General features: G+C 42.1%; 1 protein-coding gene across 2 annotated transcripts in view; it reads right to left on the reverse strand.

The window, feature by feature from the left end:
- The window catches only part of MTG2 (mitochondrial ribosome associated GTPase 2), a 106,630-nt gene that overhangs the window by 32,500 nt on the left and 59,790 nt on the right, over positions 1 to 14,340 (reverse strand). For both annotated transcript variants that reach the window (XM_069243146.1, XM_069243145.1), the window contains exon 2: positions 4,420 to 4,636. In XM_069243146.1, coding sequence (XP_069099247.1) covers positions 4,420 to 4,626 — 207 coding nt within the window. In that variant the 5' untranslated portion in view covers positions 4,627 to 4,636. The remainder of the gene's footprint in view (positions 1 to 4,419; positions 4,637 to 14,340) is intronic.

Consider the following 14,340-nt stretch of genomic DNA (forward strand, 5'->3'; position numbering starts at 1 on the left):
GATATAACAATAGATGCAATCAAACCTATCTTCCACATCATCTACCACCCTCCTGGTGAAAACACATTCTTCATGGAGAATTTATGTCTACTCCTAGGCAATAAAATAAATGACATCACTATTATCTTCAGAGGCAATTTCAATCTACACTAGTGTGATACAAGTGACTCTATAAGCTCTCCATGAGCTCACTTCCTAAAACACAATTTTGAATAACCCTGTTCTTCACCTGCTAATGTAAATGTATATATTCTGTACCTACTAACTGGCAAACTAGGCATGCTACAGCATGAATACCAAATCCTGAGATTGGGAAAAGCCAGTCTGATATAAACCGTTTAATCTTCAGAGATCAGGGCAAAGCCTACAAAACAAATAGAGATTTGAAACCAAAACATCACTCTTCAAAACCAGGATAACCAAGACAAAAAAAACCCCTCTCCCCTGCAAACACCTTAGCCAGTAATACTTCTAACGCATAGACATTATTCCAAGCGATTAAATAAACAGCCTTAAAAGACCATCAGAGACATAAGACATTCATCCCATTTCTTGGACTAAGCCAACCAGGAGGTGAAAGATTTCAGCCCTCACCTCATTCTAGAGGGGGACTAGGAAACCTCCTATTTCTCTTCTCCCTCTCTGGTCGCTTTCTCTCCACCTCTCTCTAAGTCTCTTCATGTCTGCTGCAAATTAACTTCCATTAGCTGGAGTAGTAACAGACGACCAGGAGAGCCACTCACATTCAAAATCGTCCTCCAAGGGCTCCAGCCTACCAAGGAATCGTCCGGTGGAATAAAAGCCCTGTCTCGTCGTGCCTCCCTGCTGATATAAAGTTTTCAGTCAGCCCCTCCTTGGAGCACAGCTTGTCAGAACTTACCAAGAGTTAGTGGGGGTTCCAGGCTTGGCAAAAAGTTGCAGCTTGCTTCTCCATCTTCACCACAAGATGCTAGAAGGAGCAGCTTGCCAGTTTTGGGGGGATGGTAGCAATGGATATGGGTGAAAGAAGGAGATTGTTTGCCCATCACACTCTCTGCCTTACTCATGGTTAGGCTTCTGCCCAGTTCAAAATGGCAACTGCATTTTTATAAACACTAGTTCCATAATGGTAATTTTGTATTGGAAAATCAACCATCAATGACCTCTGACGGGGGATGATCCTTCACTTTTCTATAGAGTATATAAAGGTAGACTGTATAAAAGCTGTGCTGTCTTCTTGTCTAAGACGAGATATTAAAGAAGGCAATCATTACTCCCTTGACAGCCTGAGTGTTTACAAAATACAGCAAAACTTGCTCTCATAAGAAACTTATAAAATGATTCAGAGAAGCTGCACACACAAATCCAACTGGCAAGTATACAGAGCAAGCTACCCTGTAAAGCACATAACGAAGCAAATCAGGAGCAGTATTCAAGCAAAGAACAATAGAGACTGGTGGACATTGTCTCAAGTAACAAGTTTAATTGAGGTATAATGATATTTCTATATTAAAAGTGTGGTCCAATTTCAGAATGCATACACATGTCCATAAATACACTCAATAATGGCAGCTGTGCTAGTCCGGTACAAAGAAAATAGTGTTTATAAGTTGTTGAGATGGCATTTGGTTTTATCCAGGGCAGAGGTAGAGTTAGGTCAACGTTTTGGTCTCTGTTGCACCAAATATGTTAGATTGTGATGTATTTTGCAAAATGGTCGACCACAATTTCTATTTTCCTTGTAGCAAAGACACTTCTCTAAATCAATCTCTAAGTGTTTCCTTTAGGAGCAGTTTGTTGTAATTTGCATTATAGTCCATGCCTCGCAACATCAACTGGCCCCCTTCCTTCGTGTGCACCTTTTCTGTGTTTTCAGGTCCCAGTTAGGGTTCTTGTGTTAATGTCTTCTAATTAACTCCCTTCAGTTATCCTTCAGCCTTACATGTAGGAGCCAATCTCCAGCCTCCACCTGATCCAATTTGCCCTCAAGACTAATGGTAGCAAGCACGGTTGAGTGTTTATTGTGATATTAATGAATTTCTGACTTTACAGGAAGTGTGCTCTTGACAAACTTTCCTGAGCTGCTGAAGCAACAATGTTGTCTCCATCTCCAATTTCCTCTTATCCTACATCCTCAACTTCTACAATCCCTAACACTGTAAATGCCGCTCAAGTTGCTACAGTACTCAACAGACATGGGAGAGATGAATAACTATAACCAATCCCCCCTTCATTGCGAAAGTGCTAGGGTTAATGCTAGAGTTAGACTACTGTTGGGTCATATTGTATGCCCTCTGGGAGTATGTGCCACGTTCATTTCACTAGTGTATAATTAGACATGGTACCAATGATTAATACCACCAATGTGTTACACTGCCCAAAAGACTATATGCATTATAATGGTGTCACTCAATTTCTGGCCACTTAAATTCATTGAGCTTTCTTTGCCGTACGTTATCATAGTGGATGGTTGTATGTTGGAACCATGCATGCATTTACCACGCCTGCCTTAACACGGACCGAACCACAAATACATCTTCACATGCATTCCTTTACCACGCAAGTCATTACAACGACTTGCCTTAGGGAAAGCACTGGCCTTTGGAATAGTATCATTTACTATTCCAGCTCCAGCCTGGCAACAGTTGGGAAAGTGTTGGACTTAAGTCCAACAACGCTTTCCTGAAGCAAGTCGCTGTAACGACTTGCGTGGTAAACGATTGTGATGTAAAGATGCAATTGTGGTTCAGACCACATTGTTAAGGCACAGTGTTTCGAGCTGTGTTATAAAGGGCAGTTCCCGTAGTGAATAATATTTGAAAATCAAATACATCTACAAAAATAAAATCCAACCTTATTGTTTCAAATTTGCCTTTCAACATGAAATATGGATTTTTTCTGATATTTAACTTTATTTTAGATTGTATCCACTTCCTTTTTTCATAGAAACAGGCTATTCTTAGACAAACTAGTGGTACTATGTAGAAGATTTAAGTGAAATATCTTTCTAGTATGTACATGGAAAGTCAGATTGAGTAGCAGACACCTGTTTCAAAGGTGTTTATTTTAGGAAGATAAAAACAAAGTAGGCAAATATGTTTTTGAAACAGATAGAGGTTTTTAAAGGTGTGTATGCATTTGGTAAACTTTTGTTCTTCTGTAACTGCAAGGGAAAGAAAGCTGTATAAACTGCTTGATTTGAAATTGAAAGAGCGGGTCACCTCTGGTAGGCAATAGAAGTGCACAAATACAAGTGGAGAGGCAACCTCCGAAGCAGCATTGGCATCTTGTTGTGCACTGCTGGCAGAAATGTTCATGCATAATTTACATAGAGAAAAGCTAGCAGGACACTTGCACAAATTCAAACTGAATTTTTTTGTTTTTAAGTAAGAGAAAAAAGTCACAAATTATCAAAAAGAGATGCAGCCACTCATCAGTGCATATGCAGCAAACAGAGGGCCTGATTTTAACCTTGGCGGACGGCGGAGGCCGTCCGCCAAGGTTCCGCCGCGAAATGACCAAACCGCGGTCACAAGACCGCGGCGGCCATTCTAACATTTCCTCTGGGCCGGCGGGCGCTCTCCAAAAGAGCGCCCGCCGGCCCAGAGGAAATGCCCCTGCAACGAGGACGCCGGCTCAGAATTGAGCCGGCGTAGTTGCAGGGGTGCGACGGGTGCAGTTTGCACCCGTCGCGTATTTCAGTGTCTGCATGGCAGACACTGAAATACTTTGCGGGGCCCTCTTACGGGGGCCCCTGCCGTGCCCATGCCGTTGGCATGGGCACGGCAGGGGCCCCCAGGGGCCCCGCGGCACCCCCTACCGCCATCCTGTTCATGGTGGGTTTCCCGCCATGAACAGGATGGCGGTAGGGGCTGTCAGAATCCTCATGGCGGCGGAGCGCGCTCCGCCGCCATGAAGGATTCCCCCGAGCAGCGGTAAGTCGGCGGGAGCCCGCCGACTTGCCGCTTCTGACCGCGGCTGAACCGCCGCGGTCAGAATGCTCGTGGGAGCACCGCCAGCCTGTTGCCGGTGCTCCCGTGGTCGGTGGCCCTGGCGGCCACCGGCCGCCAGGGTCAGAATGACCGCCAGAGTCTGTTAGATGGTGGCTGCACAATACTGCTGCTTTGACACTGTGTAAGTAAAGGATGCAAAGCACTGCCTTGCGATAGCTAAAGTGATGCAAATTTGTACTTGTCATTCGAGAATCTTTCCTCAAAGGACACATACAAAACGTTTTAAGCGCAGCTGCTCACCATACGAGGACTGATCATGCATGTCCTGCTACTAAAGACAAACTACCTGCTATGTATAAGAAGCCTCTGAGTTAGGGTGGTGGGCCTTCATGAAAGTCCAGGTAGCAAAAGATTAATAGCAATAAACACAGAAAGCCAAAAAGTCAGACCATCTGTAGGACAGTATACTTAGACACAGACTACATACCAGTTTCTTTTCTGACAGGTCTCTGTTCTTCCCCAGCCTTTGTCTCTTTGCACAATGTGAGCAGCTCGTAGAGATATTCTTCAGGTAAATCCAATGATCTCCAAACGATGTTCTTGTCTGTATCGATGAGCAGGCATCCTGTCTTACTAACGACAAACAATCCAACAGACCCCACGCTCTCCTGGACAGTACCTTTGACCTCAGCATGCTCACCTACCTGCACAAGTGCAAAAAAGGCATTTTACATAGCTATCAAATATGAGTGAACTTGTTTTCAGTGCTGTGGTCGAACATGGGAAAATTAATTTGTAAAGATCTCGAGTTAGATCCAAGCAGATGGTATTTTCAACAAAACAACAAAAGAGCTCTTCAACATTCCAAACAGGATTTATTTGTAGAGGGCTTTTGAGCCTCAAGCTGCCCTGGCTTACCGGCTGCTCCTTCTGTTTTGGCACTCACCCTTTTTTGCATTTTTTATTTATTCTAGCTCTGCTAACACACAGTCTTACTAAATTCTATTACGTTTTCTCATATTTGGCTTCTCTTGAATCCTTTTGCTCTTGAGCACCTGGTTGTTAAAAGGTTTCTCATTTGTAAGATCACTTTGACATGAGAAAGAACACCCACTAAACCTCAATTTCTTGAAAGTTGGTTGTTTATTTCTACTGCATTTCCTCTCAAGTGCCATTTTGAAAGAAGTGGTAACCCTTTCTCTGTTTGCCTTCTAGTTGTAAACAATGTGTCAGTATAAGAAGTTGCTAATAGCACGCCCACACAGTGGGAGCTTGTTGTAGTATTTGAATAAGATAACTACAGTCAATGAGATTCTAAGACGAAGTTTAGTGGAGCACCAACGCAACAGGACTCATCAATCTGGCAGTTTTGAATTTCCTCAAAGTTTAAACAATAGTATAAGAAAACAATGAAAAAAGCAGACAGCTGTGAGACAGAGTTCTATAACAGCTCACCAACATTTCAATAAGTCTAAAATTACAAAACACTGCGTAAGCCTATATTACTACACATCTCCCTTCTTTATGAAAAAGAATGAGAAATAGAAATGAACCAAAATAAATGAATTACAAGAAGAGAAAGAAAACCAATACTGACACACAAAAATCAGTTAATATGCAAAGTCACAACATTGTTGAATTATTAGACATTTTTTAATAACAAGGTGGAATTCTAATACATGAAATGATTATACTTTTTTTGGTATCTTCACACTCCTATAAGACCCTATATTGAACACCACAAGAACATTTGACACAGAACTATTTTAAACACTATGCATGGGCAAGGAAACAGTAGCATCATTATTACTGTTCTTCTCCTGTCTAGCAAATGATTCACTAAGAAAATCAGCACCAGACAAATCAACAATATCTGAGCAAACAATCGTTTATATGTGCTAATTTAGAACAACTCCACCTAGATCCACTGTTGAAGAAAGCTGATGTTCTGCCCACTTTAACAACGTTCAGAGATTGCAAAATTCAGAACTACCTTTAGAAACATGCCATAGCAATTTGATTTTAACCGAGTCGCCACTTCACAGTACATAAGAACTATAGTTAAGGTTTCTGGTTGTTATGCTTTTCTTACTAAGCACATTCCTCTTCACCTCATTGTGTATGTTTTTTTAATTTTAATAACAGATGGCTTATTTTGCAACCAACTGGGATTCAAACCTTGCTTAGGCTTACTTCCTTTAAGTAATAAAATTGGGAAAATATGGTAGTACAGTGAGGAGTACTGTGGTATGACCACATTAATTTGGCAACATGCTCTTTGACATCAATCCTTGCTTTTATAACTAACTGAATACCTTCAACTAAAGTCTTGTTAAACCTTTCCACAAGACCATTCATGTTTGGTGAATACAATGCGGTGTGTTTATGCGTAATACCAAAACTGGCAAAAAAGTGTTGTAACTTCAACAAAGTAAACTGCACACCATTGTCAGAAGTAATAGTATCCGGATATCCTTCTCTTCTAAAACATATGTCAAGAAACGTAATCACTTCTTCAGTGTTAGCTTTCACAATCCATATGTATTCTACCCATTTTGAAAAATAATCAGTAAATCAGTCAGCTAAAGATCCTTATTTAGCTAAACTCAAGCCATAAAAGCACAGAATAAAACAGTACATCACAAAACTACATCAAATTAATACAACAGGATTTAAAAAACGATCAATTCAAACTCACATGGTCACAGAAGTTCATGTAACAGAAACATTAGTCACACTGCCCTATACAGATTTTTAATTCGTATTGCACAACGAATAAAGATTAACACAGCTACACAGAGATGTCACAGTTTTTGCAAATAAAGCAACACTTCTCTATAAGGTCTAATCTTGGATGAACAAAGAATTGTCTCAAGAAGCGCTTCTGGGGTTTAGAATATAAATTACAAGATAGAGTAAAGTGCATGGTGCTTTGCTTTGATAAATCATCACAAGCGTAGTTTGGCAAGGTTGTACGCAAATCAACGTCCTTGAGAAAGGTCACAAATAAATGAAGAAGATTAAAAAAAAAACATGGTAAGCCAAAACCTTTTTTTTCCATCAAAGAATGAAATCAAATAAAATTCAGAACCCAGTGATGTTTTAATAGAGTTATAGCTAGCACTGCTACTTACCTTGTCAAAGTTTGCTTGGTAGAGGCTATACTGTCTTTCCCTGAATGCTTTGTTCACCAAGGACGTCATGGTTGGGTTTGTATCTCTCTGGCTGGAATATAGGTCTGCAAAACTCAGGCCTGTAAACCCCTCTTTAACATAATTGATCCAGGAGATCGTCAAAACATGATCCATGATTTATAACACATACAACTTTTCTTGAAGAATACCTTCAAAGGGTCCCAGCAAATCAATAGCCAATGCCTTCAAAGGCTTTTCTGGCAAATTCTTCATCGCCACTTCCTTTTTCTGCAATTTCAGTACTTTATCAGAATTCTGGCACAATGTGGAACTCTTCATAAATGTCACATCAACAACATACATGAATGGCCACCAAAACACATCTCTTAATCTGATAATGGTACTTGACTGACCAATATGTTAAATATGGACTATAGATATTAATTGACATCTCATGTCCACAGGAGGATTACAACCATCACCCTTCATCAACATCTCATTCTCAATCCATTGTGAAATTTTTGACTTTCCATAATACTTGTAATTCTTTGTTAAAAACGTCTCTAAAGGCCAACTATTCACAATGTAATTCATCACAGAAATTAACACTTCGGCATTAGCAGACACTAGTATCCCATCATCTTCTGAAATCACCTGTCTAACTCATAAAACAACATCCTTCACACTAGCTACTACACATTCATCAAAATTGTTCACCTCACTTGAGAAATCATAATTTCCAGATAACCTGGACAAACCGTCCGCTCTTACATTATGTGCACCAGGCAAATACAATTATATTCATGAAGTTTAGCAAGTATTCTTATCAACCTGAAGGAAGCTTTTCCAACTCCATTCTTAGACAATGACGCAATTAAAGGTTTATCAACTGTTCTCAAATTAAATCTCTTGCCCCACAAATACATTTTAAAATGTTCAACAAACCATGCACAAGCCAGTGCTTCACATTCAATCAAGAGCATTTACACTCGGCTTCAGTTAATGGTCTAGATGCAAAGGCAACAGTAAGTTCCAAATGACCTTTAATTTAACTCAAAACTACATCTAACCCAGTTGAACTTGTATCAACAGTAACTATATTCAGTGAAGTATTAGGAAAGGGAGAAAATGGTTGAGAATCTACAATTTCTTTTTTTAACTTAGAAATTGCACTGACATGTTCAAGAAACCATTCGAACTTTGCACCCTTTTTAAGCAGAGAGTGTAATGGTATTAGAATATGTCTGAAAATGTTCTGACAAATCTGGAAAAATATTCACGTAAACCTAACAAGCATTTACAATGCAATAAATCTCGCATTTTCTTGAGGTAGACCTATTGGCATTGTAAATTCATAAATGGACTTTTCTTGCCACATAAATTGGTCAACATTGACTCAATTTTGCCTTTTCCCGCCATATAATTCCAGTGACCCAGCATTTAACTAAAGCACTTCTATTTTCCTTCTTCCTCTATCTTAAAACATATACAATTATCATATAAACCTTTATCAGAAATGAACTTCTGGCATTAGCGTGTAATGCTCAAAACACCATAACAAAAATATAATTTGCGACGGAATGGAGGGTGAAAGGAAAGAGGGAGTCAAGATGGAGAGGACAAGTGGCGTAGTAATGGTGTCATGGGCACTGGAGTAAGAGAGGAAAATGGTTTACTGCAATTTCGGTAAGGAAATACAGCAGTAATTAGAGTTGAGTGAGGTACTTCGGTCTCTGGGCTCCAGTGCCACTACACCTGTTGCTCCATTGACAACTAGGACTCAGGAGAGAAAGCAGATGGGGCAGAAAAAGAGAATCAAAAAGAATACAAGAGACAAAAAGGAAGAAAGAGAAGGGGTCGCAAAGAAATAAAAGAAAAAAGGGAAAAGTAAAGTGAAAATGAAAACACAACGAAGGGAGAGGAGTAGAAATAAACAGTTGAAAGAGCGAAACTGTTAATGTGTGGATTTTAAGAGCTGAAAAGAGAATAGCGGAGGAGAAAGAAAACATTGAGAGTAAACAGAGTAAAGGAAAGAACTGGAGTGAGATAGGAGAAACAGACCCGCCCAAATAAAGATGGCAGTGAAGAATAGATTTAATTGGCTCCCCTACGTCCTCAAACAGAAGTCAGAGTGTGGAATGCCAGGGTGACTGCAGAAGAGGAGGTGCATTAGCAGAGTTGTATGTGAACTCCAATACAGCAATATTGGGGCACTTCAGATCAGGATTTAGGGTATAGACAGAGCTGTGTCCCGGCCCACTACTGGAATAACAGAAAGGCAGTGGGTGAGGAATGAGAAACGAAGTGCTGTGTAATTCCTTGTATAGGAATAATGGGGCACTGCAGGTTAGGGTTGAGGTGCACTGACCGAGTTGTATGTGGGCTGCAGTACTGGACTAGTAACAGGCACACAAGGCCAGAAGTGAGGTATGTTAATGGAACCTTGTGTGGAACCTTGTATTGAAGTGGCAGTGTTGCAGAGTGTTAGCCTGGAGGTGCCATGTTGAAGCTGCGAGTGGGGCCCGGTATGGGAGTGGCATTGTCTCTAAAGCACAGAAGCAGGAATCCTGAAGGGTGTGTGTGAGCCTTAGTACTGAGAAGAAATGTGCACTGAATGTTAGAATTGATGGATTTCACCTGAGCTGTGGTGGTTCCCATCAACAGTGGAGTTGGATGTTAGACTTGAGGTGCACTGGCTGAGCTGTGTTTTGCTCTTTTGAATCCAGTATTGGCTTGGCAGTAGTTCTGAATATTAGAATTGAGCTGCTGTAATGGAACTGTATGTGAGCGGCATCCCGGTATAGGAAAGGAGGTGACCTTGCGGGGGTAGAACTGAGGTGCACTGATGGAGCTGTGCCTGAGGTCCTAGTACCTGAACAGCAGAGTGTACTGACTGTAAGAACTGAGGTGCTCTGGCCGACAGCATGTGTGGGTTGTGGCACGGCTGAGGGCTTGGAGTGTGTGAACTGAGGAGCACTGATGGAGCTGTGACCCAGGACCCAGTACTGGAGCAGCAAAGTGTACTGACAGCAAGAACTGCGGTGCTCTGGCAGACCGCGTGTGGGATTCCTGGCACTGCTTAGGGCTTGGAGTGTGTGAACTGAGGTACACTGATGGAGCTGTGCCCAAGGTCCCAGTACTGGAGCAGCAGAGTGTACTGACCGCAAGAACTAAGGTGCTCTGGCAGACAGCATGTGTGGGGTTCCTGGCAATGGCACGTCTGAGGGCTTGGAGTGTGTCCACTACGGTGCACTGATGGAGCTGCGCCCGAGGTCCCAGTACTGGAGCAGTAGAGTGTACTGACAGCAAGAACTGCGGTGCTCTGGCAGAAAGCGTGTGTGGGGTTACTGGCACAGCTGAGGGCTTGGAGTGTATGAACCAAGATGCACTGATGGAGCAGAAGTGGGCACTGTCTCTAAGGATAGCAGAGCCCTGGTAGAGCTGGGTGCCTAGGCTATAAGCAGTTACAAGCGATCCTCCGCCCTTGCTCTCAGCACACAGGCAGGGACGCTTGGTAAAGAAAATCCAAGGAAGGCCGAGAGCCAGGCAGCTGAGAGAGGTTGCAGAGAGCCCACAAAGACCAAATGTGACCAAGATGACAGCCCAATTTATAGCCTTATTTACAGCTATGCTCAGGGGAAGAATGCTCTGCAAATGAAAAGGGAAGCCTCCCTGGACAGAAGCAGGAAACAATTTTTTTTTTTAAAAAGCCCGTTCAGACCAGATAAAGAGGACAAAGCGTAATTATATAGTAGTTGGTCTCTGCTCCCACACAGAAAGAGGAATAACTGACCACTAGCAAGCAATAATTTTAAAATGACACAAACTAACAATTGGAATAGTTGGAAGCCCACAGAAGTATACTTAAAAGTATACAAGAGGTCGTACGCTTACCCTCGACCTAAAAATGATCACACCTGATCTTTGTTGATAGGTTCACAAACATCTTGAATGGTTTTGAGGGAATCTTGTTTTGGTGCAATACCTTTTTAGAAATATTATGACCTAAATATGCCACTTCAGTGGCAAAACATTTATACTTATCCAAGTAATTGATAATGTTGATCTTCTAAATCAGAATATACCATGATGTCATCTTGGAATGCCACCATTCCATCAATGTTTCTAAATAAACAAAACAGGAGTTTCTGAAACACAGATTTGGTGGATGCCAGACCAAATGGCATGCTTATGCACCTGAAAGTGCCATCCTGAGTAATAAAAGTGGTGATATGACAACAATCTGATGTCATCTCAACCTGATAATATGCCACCTAGAGATCGATGGTTGAAAAATATTTTACACCATCTAATTTCACCAATACTTCCTGAATGCGTACCAGGGGATAACGATCCACCAAAATCTCTTTTTTTACTCACTTTAAATCCACACACATGCAAAGATCTCCTGTTTTCTTCTTAACCAATACAAAAAGAGATACCCCATTCAGCTGCACTGACAGGCTCAATTACATCTTCTTTGCACATATCCATTAACATAGCAGATAATGCACTCCTTACAGATAATGTAAAATGTCTGAATTTGTGCTTACCAGGTACTGCATTCGCTTTAATTTGGATACAATGGGAAAATCCTAACACTTTACCCAATTGCTTCTGAAACAGAACTTCATGTTCTTCCAACAAACTTTCCAGCCAATCATTGTCAAACACACCACTCTGTACACTTTGTACAAATTCTGAAGCATACTCTTATGGCCCTGTATGGGCGTTGATGTCTTCACCGATATGCCCTGTCACAAGCTAGAAAGCAGAAGCAATAGATATACACCAATAGTTAAAGGGTACACTCACAAGGGATGGCGTATAAATGGCCGAGTTAAAAGAGGTGCCTCTGGCTGCCTAAACACATTTTTAGAGCACCGTACTCCTTATGCCAGGTCATGAACTCAATTTCCCATGAGTCTGTGTCCTGGTGTAGGGACGTTCGCAGGATAGCTGACATCCCGACGGCCAGGTCTGTTTATGGGGCATAATGGTCACGCCCCTTGACAAGTGTCACTGTTCACCAATTTCCAACCCTACAAAGAAGACAGTCCTGCTTTCGGTGTGGCACGAATTTATGAAACCGCCGCAGCTGGCATTTCATGGCATTCCAGCGATGAGCCGATTTGGTCCTCTCAAACGTGCACATGTGGTAAGCACATCTGTGCCCATTATCTCGAGTCCAGTCAGGATTTAACCCAAAGTACGGCACAGAGGGGAAAGAGTGCTCCTTCTTAGTTGCCGCTCATTTGGGTAACATTTAGAAGACTGGACTTGCTCACCAGCTGATCTGCTACATGCTAGGAAGCATCGATCAGCCCCAAAACACCTGGAAGGAACTGTCTCTCTCGAAGGAATTCCATTGAGCTAAGTGCTCCTTATATTATTTCCTTCATATCTTGGCATGCATGCACATAGCTGGTATCTCTCAACTTTGCTTGACATTTGCTTACGAGACCTATAAACGAAGGCACAGCGCCTAACTAAAATTGGATTGGTCAAAGGGTGTAGTGAGTTATCACCTCCCGATCTCCAGACTGATTTGTTATCTAAGATTAAGGCTCAAGACCTCCTTGTTTGTCTCAACCCTACGTACTATAGCCTCTTTGGGCATGCAAGTGTGTTCAGTGAATGGGGCAGATGAGTGCGAGTGGAAGAGTATGCGCATAAAAGCATGCTCCTTATACCTTTCCCTCTATATCTTTCTACTGACCACAGGTCGCACCAGTGGAGTAGTCTCTTCTCACAAAGCTGTTCCTAGAGAAGTATCCAGGTCACACAGCAAGGGAGAACAATCCTGACTGCCAAAAGTTTCTTTGTTTTATCCATTCTGCGAAGAAATGCAAAAACTGTTTGACCAAAAGACACATTCCTTAGCCTAAGACCACAAGTTTATCACCCTGAAACAGAGGTCCCAGGATCTCCTGACATATATCACTCCGTTTAACCCTTTACCCGTAGAAGCAGATTGGCCTGTGGAGAAACTGACATCACTGTTTTACCAGGATTTACACAGTGAGCTGAAAGATGTGTTGGCCCAAGTTGTAAAGGTACCCCAGACGTGTGAGGAATTCAGAGACCTAATGGAGCAAAAAGATCAACAAATGCAGGAGAGAAAGGGCGACAAGAACTGGGGAGAAATTAAATATGTAGCTGCTCGACCCAGAGTAGCAATGGAGGAGGGACTAGAAGCACAAACAGAGTGGAGCCTATTTAGGACAATGGTATACGGGGTCCTCTGTCAGTAGAAGAAAGAGAAAAAAAAGCATAAACAATGGGTCTGCATGTATTGCAGCAATAGTGGAAACTTCACCAAAGAATGTCAGGCCACAACTAAACCTCTAGGAAAAGCCCGAGCAGTAATTCACAAGGATTCGGAAGAGGAAGTGATGTCGGAAAACTGAAGATCCCAAGAAAGAACGAGGTCCCTTGTTTAGGAACAGAACAAAGTGTGACCTTACCTGTTGTAACCAACACGGTGCAAGCATCTGTGGAGCATATCAATTTGCATGTGTCTACTGTGGTGGGACGAGGAGCAGCAAAAGGTAGTCCCTGCTTCATTGGATTCAGGGGCCACTGGAAATGTTATCGATATAAGTTTTGCGCATTAATTGGGTATCCCATGTATCAGGAAGAGCTCACCAGAACCGGTAAAGGCAGTTGATGGTACCACTTTAACCTCTGGTCCTGTGCAGTACCATACGTATCCAGTTATCATGCAGTTCAGAAAGGACCATTATGAACGAGTATAGTTTGACCAGATCGATGCACCACATTTACGATTGATCCTAGGGAAGCTATGGGTTACCATGCGTGACCCCACAGTTCACTAGGCGGCTCATTTAGTTTCCATAGATTTGTTGTCCTGCAAAAAAACACTGTACCAAGCCCACCAGCACTCTTAGTGCAAGGATCAGACATGCCTGCAAAACTCCTTGCACAAAGCGGGGTAGAACCACATGTTTGTAGCACAGTTACCCTGCCTTCGGCCTATTCAAAATCTAAGTGTGTCTTCAAAAGACAAAAAGCGAGTCAACTCCCTCCTCATCGGGACTAGGATTTCCAGATTGAGCTGATCTTGGGAGCCACCATTCCAGGCAGCCGAATATATGCTTTGACAGAACGAGAGACGCAACAACCGTAGGTGTAACTTGATGAGTATTTGAGGTCTGGTTTTGTCTGCCTTTCATCTTCACCTGCTTCGTTTCCTCTTTTCTTCATACCAAAGACAAAAGAGGATCTACGAACTTGTATAGGCTACACAGCCA

The sequence above is a fragment of the Pleurodeles waltl genome, chromosome 7, assembly GCF_031143425.1.
Source record: "Pleurodeles waltl isolate 20211129_DDA chromosome 7, aPleWal1.hap1.20221129, whole genome shotgun sequence".
NCBI classification, from domain to species: Eukaryota; Metazoa; Chordata; class Amphibia; order Caudata; family Salamandridae; genus Pleurodeles; species Pleurodeles waltl.